Source organism: Nycticebus coucang, chromosome X (genome assembly GCF_027406575.1).
Source record: "Nycticebus coucang isolate mNycCou1 chromosome X, mNycCou1.pri, whole genome shotgun sequence".
NCBI lineage: Eukaryota > Metazoa > Chordata > Mammalia > Primates > Lorisidae > Nycticebus > Nycticebus coucang.
This window is the reverse complement of record NC_069804.1, coordinates 51,854,105-51,877,989: the sequence shown is the minus strand read 5'-3', so window position 1 is coordinate 51,877,989 and position 23,885 is coordinate 51,854,105. Positions and strand designations below refer to the sequence as shown.

Genomic DNA, 23,885 nt, shown 5'->3' with positions numbered 1-23,885 from the left:
TCTACCATCAACTGGTTTTTCATCTTACAGGAAGAAATGAATATAGGTTCAAGCAATAAGACTTGAACAAAAGATTGGCCCTGAAGACCTTAAGTGCTTTTTGCCCATTTACCAGACAAGTAGAACCATCTGCATTATGGAGATTTTATTACTTGTCCCTAAAGACATCTCTTTTTGGTAATGACAAATGTTTTTCCAAAAATTTGGTGGTTCTCATACACTTTAAAAGATTTTTAAAATAGTTTCAATATCTAGTAAGACTGAGATTATTAAGAACCTCGTTTTTAATTTATACTAAAACTTTACAACTTGATTTTTTTTTTTTTATAAAAGGCAACAAACTCCAAATCTCTGTTAATATAGGTCTATAATAAGGATAATAATAGTGTAATACAGATACAGATTTGGGGTTGAAGAACTGTATTTTTCTAGATTTTATATATTATTTGCTGTTCAACAATGTCATAAGAGTTCTTATGTATGTTGGTGATAAGAGTCATTATAGAACATTATACATAGAAGATAGGAAACATTGTTCTTTCTCCATTAGTGGCAAAATGAAATGAAGGATCATTTTACTTTTTTTTTTTTTTTTGCTTTTTGAAACAGGGTCTCACTCTGTTATCCAGCTGGAGTGCAGAGTAGGGTCATCGTAGCTCAGAGCAACCTCAAAATCCTGGACTTAAGCAATCCTCCTGCCTCAGTCCCCTGATTAACTAGGAATACAGGCACCCATCACTATGCCTAGTTCATTTTTCTATTTTTGGTCAAGACAGGGTCTCACTGTTGCTCAGGCTTGAGCTCCTGTCCTCAAGCAATCCTCCTGACTCAGCCTCCCAGAGTGCTAGGATTACAGGCATGAGCCCACAGCATCTGGCCTCTTCTACATTTTAATATTGCTAGCAAATAACTGAATTTAGAAGTCTGAAATTTTCCTCCTAAGAAAATCATAGAAAGTGACTAGTAGTTATTTGTGGTTTATTTGTTTTCACATTTCACTCTTTTCTATGTGGGCATGTCTGAGTCACGTCCAGGACCAGGGGAGCACTCCTTACTCATTCATGGAATTGAATGCTTATGCACAATTTTGCTGTTTTTATTGTTCACTAATGAGAAAGCCCTACTGAGAAGGAAATGAGACTTAAAGGCTTGCATCTGATTTTCTTAGCTGTATCATAGCCACAGCCCCAAGAAGCCAGCTCTGTAGCCCCTGAATCATGACTGCTCAAATTTATACTGCAGTGTTTTGCTTCCCAAGGGGTATAATTACCTTCTCCATGATATCCAGTGCTTGAAATGACCCAAGCAAAAGAACCTCACCCCCCATGCCCCCAGCTTCCTCTGATGTATGGCAAAACAAGGTACATTTATAGCAATTAGAAATTCCAGTGGCCTGGTCCTTGCTTGCAGATGGCAGTGGGGCTGGCTTGAGGGATGCTGCTGGGGAAAATCAAATAGCTCAGCAGTTCTGCTTTGTGCTATCTTAGGCAGAAATAACTTCCCTACTTATCATCCCACCTTCCTTCACCAAAAGCCCGAGAAATGAGACATGGTCGCTGTTAAAAAAGTGCTTGGAGTGCCATAATAACCACCAAATGTACTGTCCCACCTTGTTCTCTCAGTGGCTGAGGGACTTAAATCAGACCAGAGTACATGATGCTTAACCCTTTTAAGTCTGAAGGACCATGCTATAGCTCCTAAAATACCTACGTGATACCTGGTTTCTAAGATTACTTCTGCATTTCTTAGTTGTTTAAAGTCAACTGTGCCATTATTTCCACACTCTCTACCCTTCCTCAGGCCTGATGGGTTTTTTCCACACTGTTTCAGGGCTCATTGTCGGGGTGATCCTGAGGTATGGTACCCCTGCTACCAGTGGCCATGACAAGTCACTCAGCTGCACTCACGAAGACAGGGCCTTCAGCACCTTATTAGTAAATGTCAGTGGGAAGTTCTTCGAATATACCCTGAAAGGCGAGATCAGCCCTGGCAAGATCAACAACGTGGAGCAGAATGACATGCTGCGGAAGGTGAGTTGGGGGATGTTCAGCCATCACTGTCCTGATATGGTTGTTGAGTCCCCGACTCATCTTGACCTTGTAGAGAGAAATCTTTCCAAATTCCTGGAATATCAATAACATTCCCAGATCTCCATTTTGTTAGGAAGCTTTTGGGCCAAGAAGGGACCAGATTTTAACTGGAGCCTTTCACCTTTGTAACCTCCTCTGGCTTGTTAGAATCTGTAGCTGATGTGAGCTATTAATTGTGCAATGGGTTTGTATGTCCCCATTCAGCTCGTTTTTCCAGCCACCACCTCTTCTTTACTATGTTTCTTATCCTTGCTGTGGTTTAGGGTTGAGATTGATTCTTTCTTAAAATATTTTTACTTTTTAGAGACAGGTTACTCTGTTATCTAGGCTAGAGTGCACTGGTATCATATTAGTTCACTGCAACCTGCAAATCCTGGCTGACGTGATCCCCCTACCTCATTCTCTCAAGTAGCTTGGACTATGGGTATGCACTACCACGCCTGACTAATTAAAAAAAAAAAAATTGTTGTAGAGACAGAGTTGCACTAATGTTGCCCAGGCTGGTATCAAACTCCTTGCCTCAAACTATCCTTTTGCCTCAGCCTCCCAAAGAACTAGGATAACAGGCATGAGTCACTGTGCCTGGCTCATAAAATAAGATTAATTTTCACTTTTAGCTTACTTATTCAGTACTCAAGAAGTGTAATTATTAATTCTTCATGGTTCTTTTGCCATGCTCTACAAATATTCGAGTGCTTACTCTTATTGGTGATTGATGCCAAAGACTTAATGAATCTTCAGGTGAGGAAGAAGGTCTTTTTTAATAATTTGAGTCTAAGCATTGTTTTTCATTTGATGTTGGGATAGTAAAAATACTCAACAGGGAACACAATTATATATCACTTCATATATGATCATTTCCAGGATAAGCAAGAGATCTATATTAATTGATGTCTATTTTTTTACCTTATAGATATATCTTACCTTACCTTCATTACCTTATTCATTTATCAGCAAGAAAGCTTCTTTATAGTAGAGCTGGGAGACCCAGGTTGTAGGGAGCCCCTTTTAATGTAGAACAAGGCTATTGTATGTAAAGGCTTATCACCCAAGGCAGAGTGTACAGTGTACTCTGAAAATTATTTTATTATTGTTCTTGGAATCTACCCTATTCCTTAAGAAAAATCATTCTTGGCCTGGAGCATTAAAAATGACCATTTTCTCTGTGTCCTTAATGGCAGTATTAGTGTATCTTTTTTCTCTGTGCTTCATACGAAAGCATGGGATTTCCATAAAAATCGGAAAACTAAGTGTATCTGAGAAAGATCCCCTATATAAATACCATGCTAATGGTTATTTGGGAATGGCAGCTTGAGTCTTTCATATTGGATAAGATGGGAGAAAAAGGAAATGATACCAACCCATTTCCATCTTTTAGATCATCATAGAAAGTAAAACTTACTTTTGCTCTTTTATCTTTAGAAAAATATTTATTTAAATCTTCTCTGTTTAAAATTTGACTGCACAAAGCAAAGGTGGGAGAACAAACAAAGCCAAGGTTATTGTTGCTGGTTGAAGGGGCAAGAGGCATGTTGAGGCAGCTTGGTGAGGCACAGAGCATCAGACTGAGTGTCAGAAAACCCTGTACTAGTTCATATATAACTAGGTTGAGTGATTGGCAGCAAGTCCCACTCTCTTTAGGCCCAGTGTCCTCATATGGGTAAGTATTGTCCAAGGCTCCTTCTCATTCTGACATTCCCTACTTTGGCAGACTATTCTTATATTTAGCAAGAAGATAACATAAAACAATTTAAAAGAACCGTTCTACTTTTAAATAGGCTGATTAACACCTCCAATTTCTAAAGAAAAAAGCTAACTTTTAATAACTAGAATGAAGATTTAAAATCCAGTAGAACCTCCGTAAGTTGACCACCCAAAGAACTGTAACAAACTTGTCAACACACAGAGGCTGTCAACATAAGGAACTAGGCCTACTGTACTGATAATGTACATGTCGTGGATGTCTGGTTTGTGAAAATGAGGTCCACTTATGGAGGTGGTCATTGTAGGGAGGTGGTCAACTATAGAGGCTCTACTATAATTGAAATAAAAGCCAGTTAATCTACCAACATGAACAAATTCTTTTAAAAAGGTCAACATGTTTATAGAATGCTTAACTCTTTTCTGGATATGATAACACTTTGCTCTCTAAAAGTTTCCAAGTTATTTCTCTGTATCAAACCTGCAGGTAATGTCAGTCCCTTTAGAGTTGCTGAATATATGTTGATGTTCAGGAAGCCACTAGCATCACTGGTGACACTGATCCAAGGCTACATCAAATGTCACAGAAGGCTGATCACTCAGGAGAGACTTAAATTTATTATAATTATGTCTATAAAGGATTCTGTTAGAGAATCCAAGAAGTTAATAATCTTGACAGCATCTTTTACTATAGTTGAGCCTTTATAAAAGTATGACAAAAATGAACAGTTTTTTATTTCTTGTTGAAAATAAAACATTGAAAACATTGACAAGAAGCTTTTCATGAGTTCTCAAAATTTCATTGAACTGGTATGTCTTAAAATGTCTTAAAACAACACACCAAGATCATAAGTCATATGTGCTGTGGGGATAAGAATGTGCCAGTTCATAGAGAGAGTTGTGGTTTCTCTTCTGAGATGAATCCATGATTTTTCACATTTATGTCATTTGCTGTAAATATTCAAACTTTAGTCAGTGGCTTCAAATAGTAAGCACCAGGTGGTGTTAAACTAAAAATTGACTTTTTTTTTCTTTTTAAACTTTTAGGTAACATTTGATCCAGAGGTCTTTTTCAACATTCTGCTGCCTCCAATTATTTTCCATGCAGGATACAGTTTAAAGAAGGTAAGAGGTTTTTGCCAGTATTTTTTAAAGCATGTGAATCTCTGTGTTAATTTACCTGCATAATTTTCTCACTTTGTCCTTCTCCCACATTTCTTATTACTGTATTCAGCACCCACTCAGAGTCTCTAGTTGACTCATCATGGGCAATTCATTTCTGTTTTAGATCTGGAACTCTCATACATTGCCAGTGGGAATATAAAATGGTACAGTCAGTCTTAGAAACAAATTGTCATACAACTCAGCAATTTTACTCCTAAGGTTTTATACCAGAGAAATGAAAACTTATCTTCATGCAAAAACCTATGCCTGATCATTATTTGTAATAGACAAAAACTGCGAACAACCAAAATGTCCAGTAATAGGTGAATGGTTAAATAAACTGTGTACATCAGTAATCATAGAATACTACTCAGTAATAAAGCAGAAAAAGGCCAAGGGTGGCGGCTTACATCTGTAATCCTAGTACTCTGGGAGGCCAAGGCAGGAAGATTGCTTGAGCTCAGGAGTTTGAGACCAGCCTGAGAAGGAGTGAGACCCTACCTCTACTAAAAATAGAAAAAAATTGCCTGTAGTCCCAGCTACTTAGGAGGCTGAGGCAAGAGAATCACTTGAGCCCAGCAGTTTGAGATTGTGAGCTATGAGTAAGCTACGATGATGCCACTGCACTGTAGCTGGGGTGACAGAGCGAGACTGTGTCTCAAAAAAACCTATATAAATATTAAATGCATTCTGAATGAAAAAATCTCAAAAAGTTTCATATTCTATAATTTCATTTGTATAACATTCTGGAAATGGCAAAATTATAGGAATAGAGAGCAAATTAGTGGTCGAAAGTGGTTAAGGTTAGGAGTGTAGGAGTGTGGTGACTATAAGGGGGTAGCATGAGGGCCATCTTCATGGTGATAGTACAGTTCTGTGTTTTGGTTGTGGTAATGGCTATGCAAATTTATACATGTGATAAAATGACAGGAAACTATGCACACACATTATACTAATGTTGGTTTCCTGTGTTGACATTGTACCATATTTATGTAAGATATACCCACTGAGAGAAACTGGGTGACCTCTCTGTTTTATCTTTGAAATCTCTGTGAATCTATAATTATCCTCAAATAAAAAGTTTTAAGGAATCTATTTTTATCATTGAGGGTCATTGTGCTGTGCAGCAGATCAGGCCTAAGCCTCTAGTTATTTAAAATACCAAATACTGGGGTGGGCACAGTGGGTCACAGCTGTGATCTCAGCACTTTTGGAGGCTATGGTGGGAAGATTGTTCTATGCCAAGAGTTCAAGACCAGCCTGGGCAACATAGCATCTCTTGAGAAAAAATTAGGTAGGTATGATGGCACATGCTATAGTTCCAGCTACCAGGAGGCTGAGGCAGGAGGATTGCTTGAGCCTAGGAGTTTCAGGTTGCAGTAAGTGATGATTGTGCCACTGTACTCCAGCCTATGTGGCAGAGCAAGACTCTGTCTCAAACAAAAAAACCCAAAAAAACAAAAAAACATTAAATTAGATTAAAAAAATAAAGTACTGAATACCTTTACAAATGGTGTAAAGGCTCCCTCCCTATCCAGTTGTGGGAAAAGTAGTCCCCCAAAAGGCCTCCCTCAGATTAATAGCCAGCCATGAAGCTTGTTTCAGTACTTTTTCTGAATGAGGACCAAAAGAAACCTTTTCAATGAGTCTAGAGAAGAGAAATCCTGCCTGAACAAATAAAACTCAACAATATCCTCAGGAACTGGAGAATGGCTCCCAAATTGATAAATCCTAGCTAGATCAATCAAGAAAATAAGAGGAAAGAAACAAATTACCTATTTCAGGAAGGAAAGAAGAAATATCACTACAGGTTCTTGAAGGGATAACAAAGGAATAATACTAAGAACCATTTTGTGACAACAAATTTGACAACCCAGGTGAGATAGACAAATTCCTTGAAAGACACAAAAATTTTCAAATTTACCTGAGAAGAGGTAGAAAACTTGAACAGACCCATATCAATGAAAAAATTGTATAATTAAAAACATTCCCACAAATCCAGGTTGCTTCAGTGGTGAAGTATATCAAACAATACTAGTAATTTTATACAACATCTTTCAGAAAATAGAGGAAGGACTACTTCCCAACTCATTTTAAGAGAGAAGGCCTGCCTATAAGTCGGGGTTTTCTTTGAAAGCCACTCTGCAGTTGTCAAAAGGTTTTTCAATTATTAGTTATAATTTATGGAGCATCTGCTTTCTATTAGGAACTTTACGTATGTTCTTTATTTCTATTTTTATAAACATTCTTTCTAATTTTCACAGAAACTCTGCAAGAAATTAATGGTGATTAGAGATTAACTCATGCCACTTCTCCCTCTGGTTTCCAACTAACTGATAAACAGACACAAAAATTTAATTTGTGATTAAATGATTGATTTATGATTCAAAAACCCTGGTAAAAACATACTGTAGTATGTATCTTAGCCCTTAGTAATGGAGCTCCTTACAGTCTACCTAGGTAATTGAAGACACAGTGATATCCTTTAGCTACTGAAGCAGCTAAGAAAATTTTACCCCAAAATATGATTCCTTGGTATAAAGATTTTGAATTAAAGGATATTCATAATCAGGAAACTCTGGGAGAAGTCTTTTCTGTATCTACCTAAAATCTTAAAGGGCTGCTAAATTCTTTATCACATGCAAATAGGCCTGGCCCTGAGGTCATTTGAAACACAATACCTGTCTCTCAGGTTAATTTACTAATCAATCTGTTTCCCTCCATCTACCCATCCCCCCTTAGCAACCACTTGCTGCACCTATACACTCCAGTTTCTCTCCCCCCTCCCTTCTAAAAGGCATCTTTAAAAGCCACTGACTATCGCTGAAACTTTGGGAAATCATTCTTGTTCCCCCCGTGAGCTTGGTATTTGGAAATAAACCTTTCTCTTATTAATCTGCTATAACTGTGAGTTGATCTTTTCAGTGAACCAAGCTAGGGGAAAAGGGCAAGTTTCCCTGAGACTCCCCTTCACTACTATGTTGGTCACAGTCATAGGTAGGGAGGCTGAAATGGAGAGATCCTAAAAATTGCTGGGCCTGACAAGGCTTCCTCGTTTGCTGACAGCATTAAGGGTAGAGGAGCAAGAACAGTCAGAGTTACGCTAGTTTCCCCCTTCAGAGATCAACTGATTCCTTCTTCCTATATCACCTTTAGGGCAAAAGAGGAGAGAGATGGAAGTCCCCTCTCCACCTTGGATGGTTGAGGAGTAGAAGGCTGTGTTTTTTTGCATACCAACTCAACACACATTTGTACACTCAAACATGGAGCGTGTCTTCCATTTCACCGATGATGAAACCAAACTCACAAAGATAAATGATGTGTATGAGGTTATATAGATGGTGCAGGACTAAGTCAAGGTTATGCCCTCTCTGTCTGGTTCCAATGTCCAGGGTTATTCCTTTGTGCTTCACTGCCTCTGGATTTAGGTTTTCTCTACCAAAAGACCGCGTCCTTTTCCTGACTAGTCTAGGGAGTTACCAGTCATCTGGATCTCTGTGTCATCTATTGGCACATAATAGATAGGAAATAGTTATTATGGGTATAAATAATGTTATTCTTGGCCCAAATGGAGAATTTGGGAACTTTTCTTAAGATCCAATGGGCGGTCCAATAATTTGGTCTTTTAAATAACTAATCTTAGTGAATAATCAAAGTCATAGTTGCTTTAAAGTGAAACCAAATCATGGGTTGTGAAAGCCACTCTAATGGTTGAAAAACAACTTTAGTTTTTGCAGAACCTTCCATCAGCCCCATTTTCTCAAAAGAAAAATAACAGTCTTTTGCCAGTTCCCAGTCAATTTAAGTTGTTTTTGAAATGCTTGTCTGAGTGGAAAAAAAATCACAAAACGTGTTTTCCTTTGCTCTCACACCACAGCAATCAACACAGAAGACTTCTTTAACCAAATGTGGGTATTTCCCCCATCAACAAGCAAGCAATCAGTTCTGCAACAGACACCAGCTGAATGTCCTCCTATTTAATTCTGACTTTATCTGCCTAGAGATAGTGTCAGATTCCACAGGTTGAGGGTTCAGTCTCCAAGATGCCCCCCATTTTAGACACCAGTCCCAAGTCCGGACCTCTGAGACTTCTGACCAACTGACTTCAAGTTAGGCTTCCCACAACCCCCTCTTTGGATTTGAGTAATTTATTGGAGCAGCTCACAAAACTTGGGGAAGCACATTTACTAGTTTATTATAAAGATATAACAAAGGATACAGATGAAGAGAGATATAGGGTGATGTATGGGAGAAGGGGTGCAGAGCTTTCATGCCCTTCCTGGGTAATATCTCCAGGAAGCTCCACATGTTCAGCTATCTGGAAGCTTCCCAATTCTTGTTCTTTTGTGCCTTTAAGGAGACTTCATGGGATAGGCATGGTTGACAATCATGTAGAAATACGATTATACAAAAAGAGTATGATCTAATACTTCATTGAGTAGGGAAACCCAGCAGCCCTGTTTAGATTCTTCTCGGCCTCTCTATGTACCATTCCTTTCTCCTGGGTATGGGGCATGGCCCCTACTGAAATAAGCATGTTAAGGCCTATATTAAGACAATGTAGTCAGTGAATTTCTCTATGGAAAATATAGGGGAAGATTAGAGTCCTGCCTTGGGAAGGAAAAGGATCAGGTGAAAGGAGGGCAAGAGAAGGTGAGAAAGAGGTTCTATTTTCTGAGGCCTGTTTCTGTGGCCCAAAGCACCCCATATAACAAAAGACTGTACAAAGGGCTAGGGAAGTTTCAACCCATGAATCATGGATTAAAAACCAGTATACAGGGTGAACATAAAGTTCATGTGCAATTTACTGTGTTAAATTATTTTGAATTGCACACTACTCTGTATATATTTTATGATACCACAGGTAGTTTTTCAGGTTATCAACTACAGTAGAATCTCTGTAAGTTGACCACCCAAGGGACTATGACAAACTGGTCAACATGCAGAGGTGATCAACATAAGGAACAAGGTCTATGGTACTGATATGTATATGTGGTGCATGACTGGTCTATGAAAATTAGGTCGACTTAAGGAAGTAGTCAATGTAGGGGGTGGTCAATTGTGGAGGTTCTGCTGTATTAGTTTAGTCTCTTTACTTTTTAAATAGTCCTTATAAAAGCATTTAAATAGTTGGGTTTTGATATGGTTACCATCTGTGATTAAACCTATTGTCAATGAAATATATAATAAACATTTCACCATTTAACTGATTGTATGTAAACAGATAGCCTTCAGACCTCCTGACCTATGCACATATAATCATCATGCAGACATGGGACTTTTTTTGACTTGAAAAAGTTGCCTTTGGAATTAGCTTTGATTTTGTGTCATGGTTTGCTTAAAGGGCTTTGGCAGGGAAAGAACTTGCCCATACAAGCCTTCATTTTTGGTGAAACCCCCCCCCCCCCCAAGCACACACAAGTTAAAACTTGTCGGTAAAGAATGGGAGGGGATAGGGTTTCCGAAGGAGTAGAAGTGTTAAGTCTTAGAATGATACAGCTAGGAGTTCGGATGTCAGTTGGATTTTCAGCAAAAGCAAACCTTCATCCTGGCCTGTCTTAGGCTTAGATTAATGAGGGCTTTCCTGGGGCATGCCATCGTATCTCTTCTTGTCATTTTATAACTGAGAGAGAAAAGTAGGGGAGACTTTGATCCAGTCATGGCTGTATTATAGCTAAATAAGAGTAGGATGAAAGACACAGACATTCACTCAACACCTCCTGTCCTTTCTTCCCTAAAGGGAAGTGGTGGGAATTGATATTTGGTGGACACATAACTTCGGCCAACTTATGACATGCTTTTGAGCCTTAGATTTTTTTCATATAAGATGGTCAAAATAGCACCTTTCAGATGGGATTGTTGTGAGGGTAGTTTTGAACTACGAAGTATGCATTGAAGTACTAGATAAAATACACAAATACAGTAGTATATCTCTTAAAGATACAGTGAAACAAGTTCACATAAGCAGACATGAATGAGAGATAAGTAATTGTGTGTGTGTGTGATTTTAAAATGTATTATGAGTGTGTTTTTGGTGCCAGATTTACATTCCTATTTTTTTGCTGTGTCTAATATCATAAATGTTAATTTATCTAATATATATTCAAACTAACCATGGGGATATGTACCCAAAAGAAAGCTAGATGGCAAGGGAAAGCACATCTGGTATTGAAATGTGTGCCTGGGAGGGTGGAGCAAGATGTCGGAGCAAAGGCTGGCCTCTCCCAACAAGACAGGGGAAAAAGCAATAACCCAGTAACATTTGGTGGGAGGAACCTACCTGGATTAGTACCTTGTGGGCACAGCGATTTGGTGGTGGACTGCAGGAGGTAGTGGGGTATCCGGAGCTGTGGAGGTCTGACGCGGAAGGTGAGTGCATGGGAGCGGATGGGACTGGCTGGCCGGCCCTACCGGCGATCTAGTCTGGAGGAAGCCATTCTGCAGTTTGTGGATGTCGGGGGAAGCTGTGCATTGGAACTGCCAGAGAAAGATTGGACAAGTGGTGGGACTCAGTGTTCAGATACCGGGTTTGAAAACTGGATAGTTTCCCATCAGCTTGTCAGCTGGATGGTCTGCCATCTTGAGAAGGTTGTGACTACTAGCTGGGCCATCATTGTGGGCAGGTCTGTCCTCAGCCCTAGTATACATCTGGCCCTAGTGCACTACCTAGCCTGGGCATCTACTCCTGTGCTAGTTGAGTGGCTCCCACATCCCCCCAGGACTTGTTGGGGGCACCGTTAGACTTGCCTCCCAAGGACTCTGGATAGCCTTAAGACCCCAACCCAGAGGGGACTGAAAGCTGAATAAACAATCAGGCACCCAATGAGGGCAACTAAGTAAGGATAATAGGACCTGTTCTCCTCCCCAACTACAGGGCGGTTTCCAGAGTGTGTTCTCTTATCTCCTAGCACCACAGCGCCACCTGGTACCCTGGCAACATATTGCAATATATACATTTTTGTTAATATTGCCCTCTTCTATAATCTTTTTATTTTTATGCTTTTGTTTAATTTTACTTTTTATTTTTTTGATTTTCTCTCCTCTTTGGTGTTTGTTTTTTCTTTCTTTTTTAATGGTTTTCAACATTTTATTATGAAAGCTTTAAAACATCAAGTGCCCATCGATCCACAAATGGATTAATAAATCGTGGTATATGTACACCATGGAATATTATGCAGCCTTAAAGAAAGATGGAAACTTTACCTCTTTCATGTTTACATGGATGGAGCTGGAACATATTCTTCTTAGTAAAGTATCTCAAGAATGGAAGAAAAAGTACCCAATGTACTCAGCCCTACTATGAAACATTAGTTTAGGGTTTTCACATGAAAGCTATAACCCAGTATACAACCTAAGAATAGGGGAAGGGGGGAAGGGAGGGGAGGGAGGGGGGCGGTGGGTAGAGGAAAGGGGATTGGTGGGATTACACCAGTGGTGCATCTTACAAGGGTATATATGAAACTTGGTAAACGGTCTGTGAAGCTAGTGAATGATGCCCCATGATTATATCAATGTACACAGCTATGATTTAATAAAAAAAAAAGGAAGCTTTAAAACATACAGAAAAGTTGAAAACTTGTATAGTAAACATCTGTACAGCATCCATTTAGATCAGGCATTTAGATTAGATTTAGGTTAGATCCATTTAGATTAGATCTAGGTGCTGCCTGTTTTTTTTAACTTAATTTTTATTAAATCATAACTGTATACATTTATGGGGTACAGTGTGATGATTTGATATACAATGTGGAATGTTTAAACTAATTAACATAACCGTCACCTTACTTATTTTTGTGGTAAGACATTTATAATCTACTCTTAGTTGTTTTGAAATGTACCCTTGCATTGTGCACATTTGGTAAGATGCCACCAAATACCCTCCCTCCTCTTTCTCTCCCTCCTTCCCCCTCCCCTCTCCACTTCTCCCCTCTTTCTTTCTGGACTATCTTTGTGTTTTATCATTTGTGTGAATGTGCAAATGTTTATATATTGGTTTCATAATAGTATTGAGTCTACGCGATACTTTTTTTTCCAATCTTGAGATACTTAACTAAGAAGAATATGTTCCAGCTCTATGCAGGTAAACATAAAAGATGTAAAGTCTCCCTCCAACAAAGACATTTGCACCAGAATGTTTATTGCTGCCCAATTCACAATAGCCAAGTAGTGGAAGTGCCCATCAACCCATGAATGGATAAACAAATTGTGGTATATGTATACCATGGAATACTATGCAGCCTTTTCTCTTTCTGGTTGTTAAGGTGATAGTTTTTATGGTTATTTGATGTTTTTTGTCTTGTTTTGTTTTATGCTAGATTGGTTGGTTGTATTCTTAATCTCCATTTTTACTTTCTTCAAGAATGAAGGCTCCTGTATTTTGGCCACAGTATCCCAACCCCGTTTATTCTTTCTCTTTGTTTTACTTACCCCCCTTTTTCTCTCATCAGGTAGAGACTTTTCTACTTATCTCATCTTTCCCACATAAACTTCTTATACAACTCTTAAGGTATCCCCCTTTTTTTGTTGTTTGGTTTTTTTTTTTTTTATTAAATCATAACTGTATATAATGATATGATTATGGGGCATCATACACTCACTACATAAACCATTTGACACATTTTTATCACATTGGTTAACATAGCCTTTCTGGCGTTATCTCAGTTACTGTGCCAAAACATTTACATTCTACATTTACCAAGTTTCGCAAATACCCCTGTAATATGCACCACAGGTGTGATCCCACCGATTCCCCTCCCTCCACCCACCCCCCCCCTTTCCCACTTCCCCCTATTGTTAAGTTGTAGCTGGGTTATAGCTTTCATGTGAGAGTCCCAAATTAGTTTCATAGTAGGGCTGTGTACATTGGGTATTTTTTCTTCCATTCTTGGGATACTTTACTAAGAAGAATATGTTCCAGCTCCATCCATGTAAACATGAAAGAGGTAAAGTCTCCATCTTTCTTTAAGGCTGCATAGTATTCCATGGTATACATATACCACAATTTATTAATCCATTCGTGGATCGATGGGCACTTGGGCTTTTTCCATGACTTAGCTATTATGAATTGGGCTGCAATAAACATTCTGGTACAAATATCTTTGTTATGTTGTGATTTTTGGTCTTCTGGGTATATGCCCAGCAGAGGAATTACAGGATTGAATGGCAGATCTATTTTTAGATCTCTGAGTGTTCTCCATATATCTTTCCAAAAGGAATGTATTAATTTGCATTCCCACCAGCAGTGCAGAAGTGTTCCCTTTTCTCCGCATCCACGCCAACATCTCTGGTCTTGAGATTTTGTGATATAGGCTAGTCTCATTGGAGTTAGATGATATCTCAAAGTAGTTTTGATTTGCATTTCTCTGATGATTAAAGATGATGAGCATTTTTTCATATGTCTGAAGGCCGTGCGCCTGTCTTCTTCAGAGAAGTTTCTCTTCAAATCCCTTGCCCAGCCTGCGATGGGATCCCTTGTTTTTTTCTTGCTGATGCGTTTGAGTTCTCTGTGGATTCTGGTTATTAAACCTTTGTCAGAGTTATACCCTGCAAATATCTTCTCCCATTCTGAGGGCTGTCTGCTTGCTCTGCTTACTGTGTTCTTAGCTGTGCAGAAGCTTTTTAGTTTGATCAAGTCCCAGTAGTGTATTTTTGAAGCTGCTTCAATTGCCCGGGGGGTTCTCCTCATGAAATGCTCACCCAGACCAATTTCTTCAAGGGTTTTCCCTGCATTCTCCTCTAGTATTTTTATAGTTTCATGTCTTAAGTTTAAATCTTTAATCCAATGAGAGTCTACCTTAGTTAATGGTGAAAGGTGTGGGTCCAATTTCAGTCTTCTGCAGGTTGCCAGCCAGTTCACCCAGCACCATTTGTTAAATAGGGAATCTTTTCCCCACTGAATGTTTTTAATTGGCTTGTCAAAAATCAAATAGCGGTAAGTAGCTGGATTCATCTCTTGGTTCTCTATTCTATTCCAGATATCTACTTCTCTATTTTTGTGCCAATACCATGCTGTTTTGATCACTATCGATTTGTAGTAAAGTCTGAGGTCTGGTAGTGTGATTCCTCCTGTTTTGTTTTTATTTCTGAGTAATGTCTTGGCTATTCGAGGTTTTTTCTGATTCCATATAAAACGAAGTAATGTTTTTTCAAGATCTTTAAAATATGACAGTGGAGCTTTAATAGGGAGTGCGTTGAAATTATATATTGCTTTGGGTAGTATGGACATTTTGATAATGTTGATTCTTCCTAGCCATGAGCATGGTATGTTTTTCCATTTGTTAACATTTTCAGCTATTTCTTTTCTTAGAGTTTCATAGTTCTCTTTATAGAGATCTTTCACGTCTTTTGTTAGGTAAATTCCCAAATATTTCATCTTCTTTGGCACTACTGTGAATGGGATAGAGTCCTTAACTGTTTTTTCAATTTGACTGTTGTTGGTGTATATAAAGGCTACCAATTTATGAATGGTGATTTTGTAACCTGAGACGCTGCTGTATTCCTTGATCACTTCTAGGAGTTTTGTAGTAGAGTCCCTAGTGTTTTCCAGATACACAATCATATCATCTGCGAAAAGCGAGAGTTTGATCTCTTCTGACCCTATATGGATACCCTTGATCGCCTTTTCTTCCCTAATTGCGGTGGCTAAAACTTCCATTACAATGTTGAAAAGCAATGGAGACAATGGGCAGCCTTGTCTGGTTCCTGATCTGAGTGGAAATGATTCCAATTTAACTCCATTCAATATGATATTGGCTGTGGGTTTGCTGTAGATAGCCTCTATCAGTTTAAGAAAAGTCCCTTCTTGACCAATTTTCTTGAGTGTTCTGATCATGAAGGGATGCTGGATATTATCAAAAGCTTTTTCTGCATCAATTGAGAGAATCATATGGTCTTTGTTTTTTAATTTGTTTATGTGCTGAATTACATTTATAGATTTACGTATATTGAACCAGCCTTGAGACCCTGGGATAAAACCAACTTGGTCATGATGTATAATTTGTTTGATGTGTTGCTGGATTCTGTTTGTTAGGATCTTGTTGAATATTTTTGCATCTATATTCATTAGTGATATTGGTCTATAATTTTCTTTTCTTGTTGGGTCTTTTCCTGGTTTGGGGATCAGGGTGACATTTGCTTCATAGAACGTGTTGGGTAGTCTTCCTTCTATTTCTACATTTTGGAACAGGTTGAGTAATATAGGTACTAATTCCTCTTTAAAGGTTTGGTAGAATTCTGACGTGAAACCATCTGGTCCCGGGCTTTTCTTTTTAGGGAGGTTTTGTATAGTTGATGCTATTTCTGAACTTGATATGGGTCTGTTCAACATTTCCACTTGATTCTGGTTAAGTCTTGGAAGGTGGCGTGCTTCCAAGTATCGGTCTATTTCCTTCAGATTTTCATATTTCTGAGAATAAAGTTTCTTGTAATATTCATTAAGGATTTTTTGGATTTCTGATGAGTCTGTGGTTATTTCGTCTTTGTTGTTTCTGATTGATGATATTAGAGATTTTACTCTTTTTTTCCTGATTAGGTTGGCCAGAGGTTTATCTATTTTATTGACCTTTTCAAAAAACCAGCTTTTTGATTTATTGATCTGTTGTATTATTCTTTTGTTTTCAATTTCATTTAATTCTGCTCTAATTTTGGTTATTTCTTTTCTTCTACTGGGTTTGGGGTTGGAATGTTCTTCCTTTTCCAGTTGCGTGAGATGTCCCATTAAGTTGTTAACTTCCTCTCTTTCCGTTCTCTTGAGGAAGGCTTGCAGTGCTATAAATTTCCCTCTTAGAACTGCCTTTGCAGTGTCCCAGAGGTTCTGATAGTTTGTGTCTTCATTGTCATTTTGTTCCAAAAAATTGGTGATTTCTTTCTTAATCTCATCTCTGACCCAACTATCATTCAGCATAAGGTTATTTAACTTCCATGTTTTTGTATGGGTATGCAGATTCCTGTTGTTACTCAATTCAAGTTTTATTCCATGATGGTCCGAGAAGATGCATGGAATAATTTCTATTCCTTTAAATTTACTGAGGTTAGACTTGTGACCTAAAATGTGATCAATTTTGGAGTAAGTTCCGTGGGCTGGTGAGAAGTATGTGTATTCAGTTTTGTTGGGATGAAATGTTCTGTAGATGTCTGCTAAATCTAAATATTGGATGGTTAGGTTTAAATCTAAGATTTCTTTGCTCAGCTTCTCTCTGGAGGATCGATCCAACACTGCCAAGGGAGTGTTGAAATCTCCAACGATTATGGAGCTGGAGGAAATCAAGTTACTCATGTCTGTTAGAGTTTCTCTTATAAATTGAGGTGCATTCTGGTTGGGTGCATAGATATTAATAATTGAGATCTCGTCATATTGAGTATTACCCTTAACAAATATGAAGTGACCATTCTTGTCCTTCCTTACTTTTGATGGTTTAAAGCCTACTGTATCTGCAAATAAAATTGCAACACCTGCTTTTTTCTGATTACCATTTGCCTGAAATATGGATGACCATCCTTTCACCCTGAGTCTGTATTTGTCTTTTAAGTTGAGATGTGACTCTTGTATGCAACAAATATCTGGCTTAAGTTTTTGTATCCAGTCAGCTAACCTATGCCTCTTTAGAGGACAGTTTAAGCCATTCACATTGATGGAGAGTATTGATAAGTCTGGTGGAATTTTGGGTATTGAGTTTTTCAAAGGTCCAGTGGACATTTTTAATCCTTTCGCCAGTGTGGAAGTTGGAGTTTGATCCGAAGTTTCTGAGTGAGTTTACTTTTGTGGTATAGGATTGGGTTGGTCATTGTGGAGGATAGGTCTGAGAACATCCTGAAGAGCTGGTTTACTTATGGCAAATTTTTTCAACATATGAATGTCATTGAAGTATTTAATTTCTCCATCATAGATGAAACTCAGTTTAGCTGGATACAAGATCCTGGGTTGAAAGTTTTTTTGCTTTAGGAGATTAAAATTTGATGACCAGCCTCTTCTTGCTTGAAAAGTTTCAGCAGAGAGATCTGCAGTTATTCTAATATTCTTACCTTTGTACGTTATAGTTTTCTTTCGCCGGGCTGCTTTGAGAATCTTCTCTTTCATGTTAACTTTAGTGAAGCTAATTATGATATGTCTGGGAGATGGCTTATTGGGGTTGAATCGTGCTGGGGTTCTGAAGCTGTCTGCTATCTGAATTTCAGATTCTCTAGGCATGTCTGGAAAATTTTCTTTCATAATTTCATATAGAAGGGCCTCTGTGCCCTTGGCAGCCACTTCATCAGTCTCCGAAATTCCTATAACCCTTATGTTGTTTTTTTTCGAATTATCTGAGAGCTCTCTGAGTGAGTGATCTGTTTTTGCTCTCCATTTCTCTTCCTCTTTGAGAGATTGGGAGCGTTCGAAGACTTTATCTTCAATGTCAGAAATCCTTTCTTCTGCTTGCTCCATTCTGTTACTGAGGGATTCTACTGTATTTTTCATATCTTTGAGGGCTGTAAGTTCTTGTTTCAGTGTGTCTAAGTCTTTGGTGGTTTTGTCTTTAAATTCGTTAAATTCTTGAGACAGTTTTTGAATTTCTCCTCGAATTCCTAATTCCATTTTATTAATCTTGTCTGCAAACCAAATTCTGAATTCGACTTCTGACATCTCAGCCAGTTGTTTATGAATGGGATCTTCAATCACATCTGCCGTATCTTTTCTTGGGGGGGTTGATCTATTCTGGTTATTCATGTTACCAGAGTTTTTCCGCTGATTCCGCCCCATGGTTTACTACCTGTGGTTTTTCCCCTGGGGTTTTATCGAGGGCCCGTACAGTGTTGTGGCCTGAGAAACTGTTGCCCTGTCTGGTGTGGTGGAGCAAAGTGGTTCTGTCTTGTTTTCAGCTGGTTTCTGTTCGATCCTATTGCAACTTCTACTCTGGCTTGAAGTCTCAGCTGTGTGGAAAAATCAGCAATTAAGTCCCGCCTGCCCACCTCTGGCCCCAGTTGGAAAAGGAGAATCAAACCTTCCTACAATCGCACACCCAGGGCACCGCCTGAAAAGTCCTCAGTCTATTAGCCCAGTTCAAAAGGTCCGAATCAACTGTCTCAATCGGCACTTGTCTCGGGTGGAAGGGTTCAAGAGGTCTCTGGGAACTGGATCACAGGCGCCTGGTGACTCCTCTGACACAGCTCACCCCAGTGCAGCGTGGAGTCAGGAGGAGCCACCCAGCAAACAGAGCAGTGTGGGAAGGTTGACGTCTCCTTCCTCACTTTGCCCCTCCGTCGGACCCAGTCACTGGTATCTCTGCAGATGGCTAACCCAGTTGCCTGCAGTGAACAGACACTCCAGGGGTTTGCACCTGCCTGAATCGCAAGGAAGTCTGCCAGGCCCCCGCAGACTGCTGCTATCTAGCAGGAGGAGATGGGGCCTGACATCTTTGAGTGTTTGATGCAGGTGATGGGAAGGAGGTGTTCACTCAGGCTTAGCCCCGTCCCTGATGGATGCTGCTAACAGAACAGAACAGAACAGACAACTTTGTGAGGTTCTGTCTCTGTTCCTGTCGTTGCCTACAGGAGACGGGCTGTTTTGAATTCAAACGTCTTTGCTGCTGGAGAATTGCGTCTGAACACCTCTCTGGGTCGGCCCCGCCCTGGAGGCTTCCGGGTTTGTGAGCCGTGTCGTCGGTGGCCTCCTCTGGTTGCCCAGGGAGACAGGGGGTGTGGCCTCAGAATATCCAGAAGTGAGCGTTCTGCCGTTAAAGAAAAAACGGCTGTTGATCTACCTCCAGGGAACTGCTGCTCTGGTGTGGGCACTCAGGCGACCCTTTTCTCCTCTGTCCCGCACCCCAGAGTCAGCACTGAGCGGCCGCAGTTTGTGCTGGGTCCACACCCCTTAAGAGATCCCCCAAGAATCAGAACTCTTGGGGGATGGGCCCCCAGACCCCGATTGGGAGTGGGGCGGGGGGAAGCTAGAGTTTCATTCAGTTTTACGCAACACTACGGTCCGGGGAGGGCTCCTGCACTGCACCGCAGGGAAGTGCCGCCAAGGCTTGAATTCCCCTCAGCAGAGTGCCCTCTCCTCGCTCACGTGTCCCGGAGTCAGCGCTGACCTGACGCAGCTCAGGCACTGTGCACTCCCCTCGAGAAATCACCCAAGGATCCGAACTCCTGGGGGATAGGCCCTCAGACCCCGAGTGAGAGTAGGGGTTCTCAGCTCTCAGCGGGGAGGCCAGAGTCTTATTCAGTCTTGGGCCCCCTATGCCCGGGGAGGGTTGGTGCACTGCACCTCAGGGAAGTGCCGCCAAGCCTTGATTTCCCCTCAGCAGAGTGCCCTCTCCTCGCTCACGTATCCCAGAGTCAGCGCTGACCTGATGCAGCTCAGGCACTGTGCCCTCCCCTCGAGAAATCACCCAAGGAGCCGAACTCCTGGGGGATAGGCCCTCAGACCCCGAGTGAGAGTAGGGGTTCTCCGCTCTCAGCGGGGAGGCCAGAATCTTATTCAGTCTTGGGCCCCGTATGCCCGGGGAGGGTTGGTGCACTGCACCGCAGGGAAGTGCCGCGAGGCGTGACTCCCCCTCAGCCCGGTGCCCTCTCCTCACTCTGTGCGCCTCAGAGTCAATGCTGACCAGTCGCAACTCGGGGACTGTCCACTCCCCTTGAGAAATCACCCAAGGATCCGAAGTCCTGGGGGACAGGCCTCCAGACCTCAGTGGGCGGGAGGGGAGTGCCGGGGATTCAGGGTTGCCGGCAAAGGATTCCCAAAGTTTTATTTAGCCCTATGTCCGGCAGGAGAACGCCACGGCACCCCAGTAGGGGAGGTAGGTCCAGTTTTTAGAAGGTCTCTCGCATGGAGTGTAGTGGGAGGGCCTTCAATTTCTGCCCGCTTGTTCAATTTTGGGGCTCCAGAACCGGTCTCATGGGGGAGGTGGACTCCCGTCCGCTTGGTGGTGGATTTTGTACCTTTTGTTTGCGTCCTTCTGATCACAACTTGCCTCAGCGGTGTTGATGTGCGTTCTTCAGCCTTCTCTCTTGTTGAGGCTCAAGTCCACCAGGATACTTACTAAATTCCTATCCCTTAACTCTCCTTCTGGACGGGAGCCTTTGTTGAAAGCTGGCTTCAGTCCGCCATCTTGTCTCCTCTGTTTGGTTTTTTTTTTATGGTTTCTTTTTTCCTCTTCTTATGCGAAATAACTATATTTTTGAACTTTCCTTATATATTTTTTTAATATTTTTTATTAAATCATAGCTGTGTATATTGATATATTCATGGGGCATCCATCATTCACTAGCTTCAAAAACCGTTTACCAAGTTTCACATATACCCTTGTAAGATGCACCACTGGTATAATCCCACCAATCCCCTTCCCTCTACCCACCTCCCCCCTTCCTCCCCTCCCTTTCCCCCTTCCCTCTATTCTTAGGTTGTAACTGGGTTATAGCTTTCATGTGAAAACCTAAATTAGTTTCATAGTAGGGCTGAGTACATTGGGTACTTTTTCTTCCATTCTTGAGAGACTTTACTAAGAAGAATATGTTCCAGCTCCATCCATGTAAACATGAAAGAGGTAAAGTCTCCATCTTTCTATAAGGCTGCATAAAATTCCATGGTGTACATATACCACAATTTATTAATCCATTCGTGGATCGATGGGCACTTGGGCTTCTTCCATAACTTAGCAATTATGAATTGGGCTGCAATAAACATTCTGGAACAAATATCTTTGTTATGATGTGATTTTTGGTCTTCTGGGTATATGCCCATTAGAGGGATTACAGGATTGAATGGCAGATCTATTTTTATATCTCTAAGTGTTCTCCATATCTCTTTCCAAAAGGAATGTATTAATTTGCATTCCCACCAGCAGTGCAAAAGTGTTCCCTTTTCTCCACATCCGCGCCAACATCTCTGGTCTTGGGATTTTGTGATGTAGACTAGTCTCACTGGAGTTAGATGGTATCTCAAAGTAGTTTTCATTTGCATTTCTCTGATGATTAAAGATGATGAACATTTTTTCATATGTCTGAAGGCCACGCGCCTGCCTTCTTCGGAGAAGTTTCTCTTCAAATCCCTTGCCCAGCCTGTAATGGGATCCCTTGTTCTATTCTTCCTAATGCGTTTGAGTTCTCTGTGGATTCTGGTTATTAAACCTTTGTCGGAAACATAACCTGCAAATATCTTCTCCCATTCTGAGGGCTGTTTGCTTGCTTTACTTACTGTGTTCTTGGCTGTGCAGAAGCTTTTTAGTTTGATCAAGTCCCAGTAGTGTATTTTTGAAGCTGCTTCAATTGCCCGCCGGGTCTTCCTCTTAAAATACTTGCCCAGACCGATTTCTTCAAGGGTTTTCCCTGCACTCTCCTCTAGTATCATTATAGTTTCATGTCTTAAGTTCAAATCTTTGATCCAGTGAGAGTCTATCTTAGTTAATGGTGAAAGGTGTGGGTCCAGTTTCAGTCTTCTACAGATTGCCAGCTAGTTCACCCAGCACCATTTGTTAAATAGGGAATCTTTTCCCCACTGAATGTTTTTAATTGGCTTGTCAAAGATTAAATAACGGTACGTAGCTGGGTTTATCTCTTGGTTTTCTATTCTGTTCCAGACATCTACTTCTCTGTTTTTGCACCAATACCATGCTGTTTTGATCACTATTGATTTGTAATATAGTCTGAAGTCTGGTAGCGTAATTCCTCCTGCTTTGTTTTTATTTCTGAGTAATGTCTTGGCTATTCGAGCTTTTTTTCTGATTCCATATAAAACGAAGTATTGTTTTTTGAAGATCTTCAAAGTATGACAGTGGAGCTTTAATAGGGATTGCATTGAAATTATATATTGCTTTGGGTAGTATGGACATTTTAACAATGTTGATTCTTCCCAGCCATGATCATGGTATGTTTTTCCATTTGTTAATATTTTCAGCTAGCTCTTTTCCTAGAGTTTCATAGTTCTCTTTATAAGAGATCTTTCACGTCCTTTGTTAGATAAATTCCCAAATATTTCATCTTCTTTGGCACTACTGTGAATGGGATAGAGTCCTTAACTGTTTTTTTCAACTTGACTATTGTTGGTATATATAAAGGCTACCGATTTATGAATGTTGATTTTGTAACCTGAGAGGCTGCTGTATTCCTTGATCACTTCTAAGAGTTTTGTAGTAGAGTCCCTAGTGTTTTCCAGATATATAGTCATATCATCTGCGAAGAGCGAAAGTTTGATCTCTTCTGTCCCTATATGGATACCCTTGATTGCCTTTTCTTCCCTAATTGCGGTGGCTAAAACTTCCATTACAATGTTAAAAAGCAATGGAGACAATGGGCAGCCTTGTCTGGTTCCTGATCTGAGTGGAAATGATTACAATTTAACTCCATTCAATATGATATTGGCTGTAGGTTTGCTGTAGATGGTCTCTATCAGTTTAAGAAATGTCCCTTCTATACCGATTTTCTTAAGTGTTCTGATCATGAAGGGATGCTGGATATTATCAAAAGCTTTTTCTGCATCGATTGAGAGAATCATATGGTCTTAGTTTTTTAATTTGTTTATGTGCTGGAGTACATTTATAGATTTACGTATATTGAACCAGCCTTGAGACCCTGGGATAAAACCGACTTGGTCATGGTGTATAATTTGTTTGATGTGTTGCTGGATTCTGTTTGTTAGGATCTTGTTGAATATTTTTGCATCTATATTCATTAGTGATATTGGTCTATAATTTTCTTTTGTTGTTGGGTCTTTTCCTGTTTTGGGGATCAGGGTGATGTTTGCTTCATAGAATGTGTTAGGTAGTCTTCCTTCTTTTTCTACCTTTTGGAACAGGTTGAGTAATATAGGTACTAATTTCTCTTTAAAAGTTTGGTAGAATTCTGACGTGAAACCATCTGGTCCCAGGCTTTTCTTTTTAGGGAGGTTTTGTATGGTTGATGCTATTTCCGAGCTTGATATGGGCCTGTTCAACATTTCCACTTGATTCTGGCTAAGTCTTG

The 23,885-nt window shown here is 40.2% G+C and overlaps 1 protein-coding gene across 2 annotated transcripts in view; it reads left to right on the top strand.

Annotated features, from left to right (window-relative positions):
- SLC9A7 (solute carrier family 9 member A7) overlaps positions 1-23,885 on the top strand; it is a 224,368-nt gene that overhangs the window by 94,584 nt on the left and 105,899 nt on the right. For both annotated transcript variants that reach the window (XM_053579245.1, XM_053579246.1), the window contains exons 2-3: positions 1,831-2,030; positions 4,839-4,916. In XM_053579245.1, the coding sequence (XP_053435220.1) occupies positions 1,831-2,030; positions 4,839-4,916 (278 nt within the window). The remainder of the gene's footprint in view (positions 1-1,830; positions 2,031-4,838; positions 4,917-23,885) is intronic.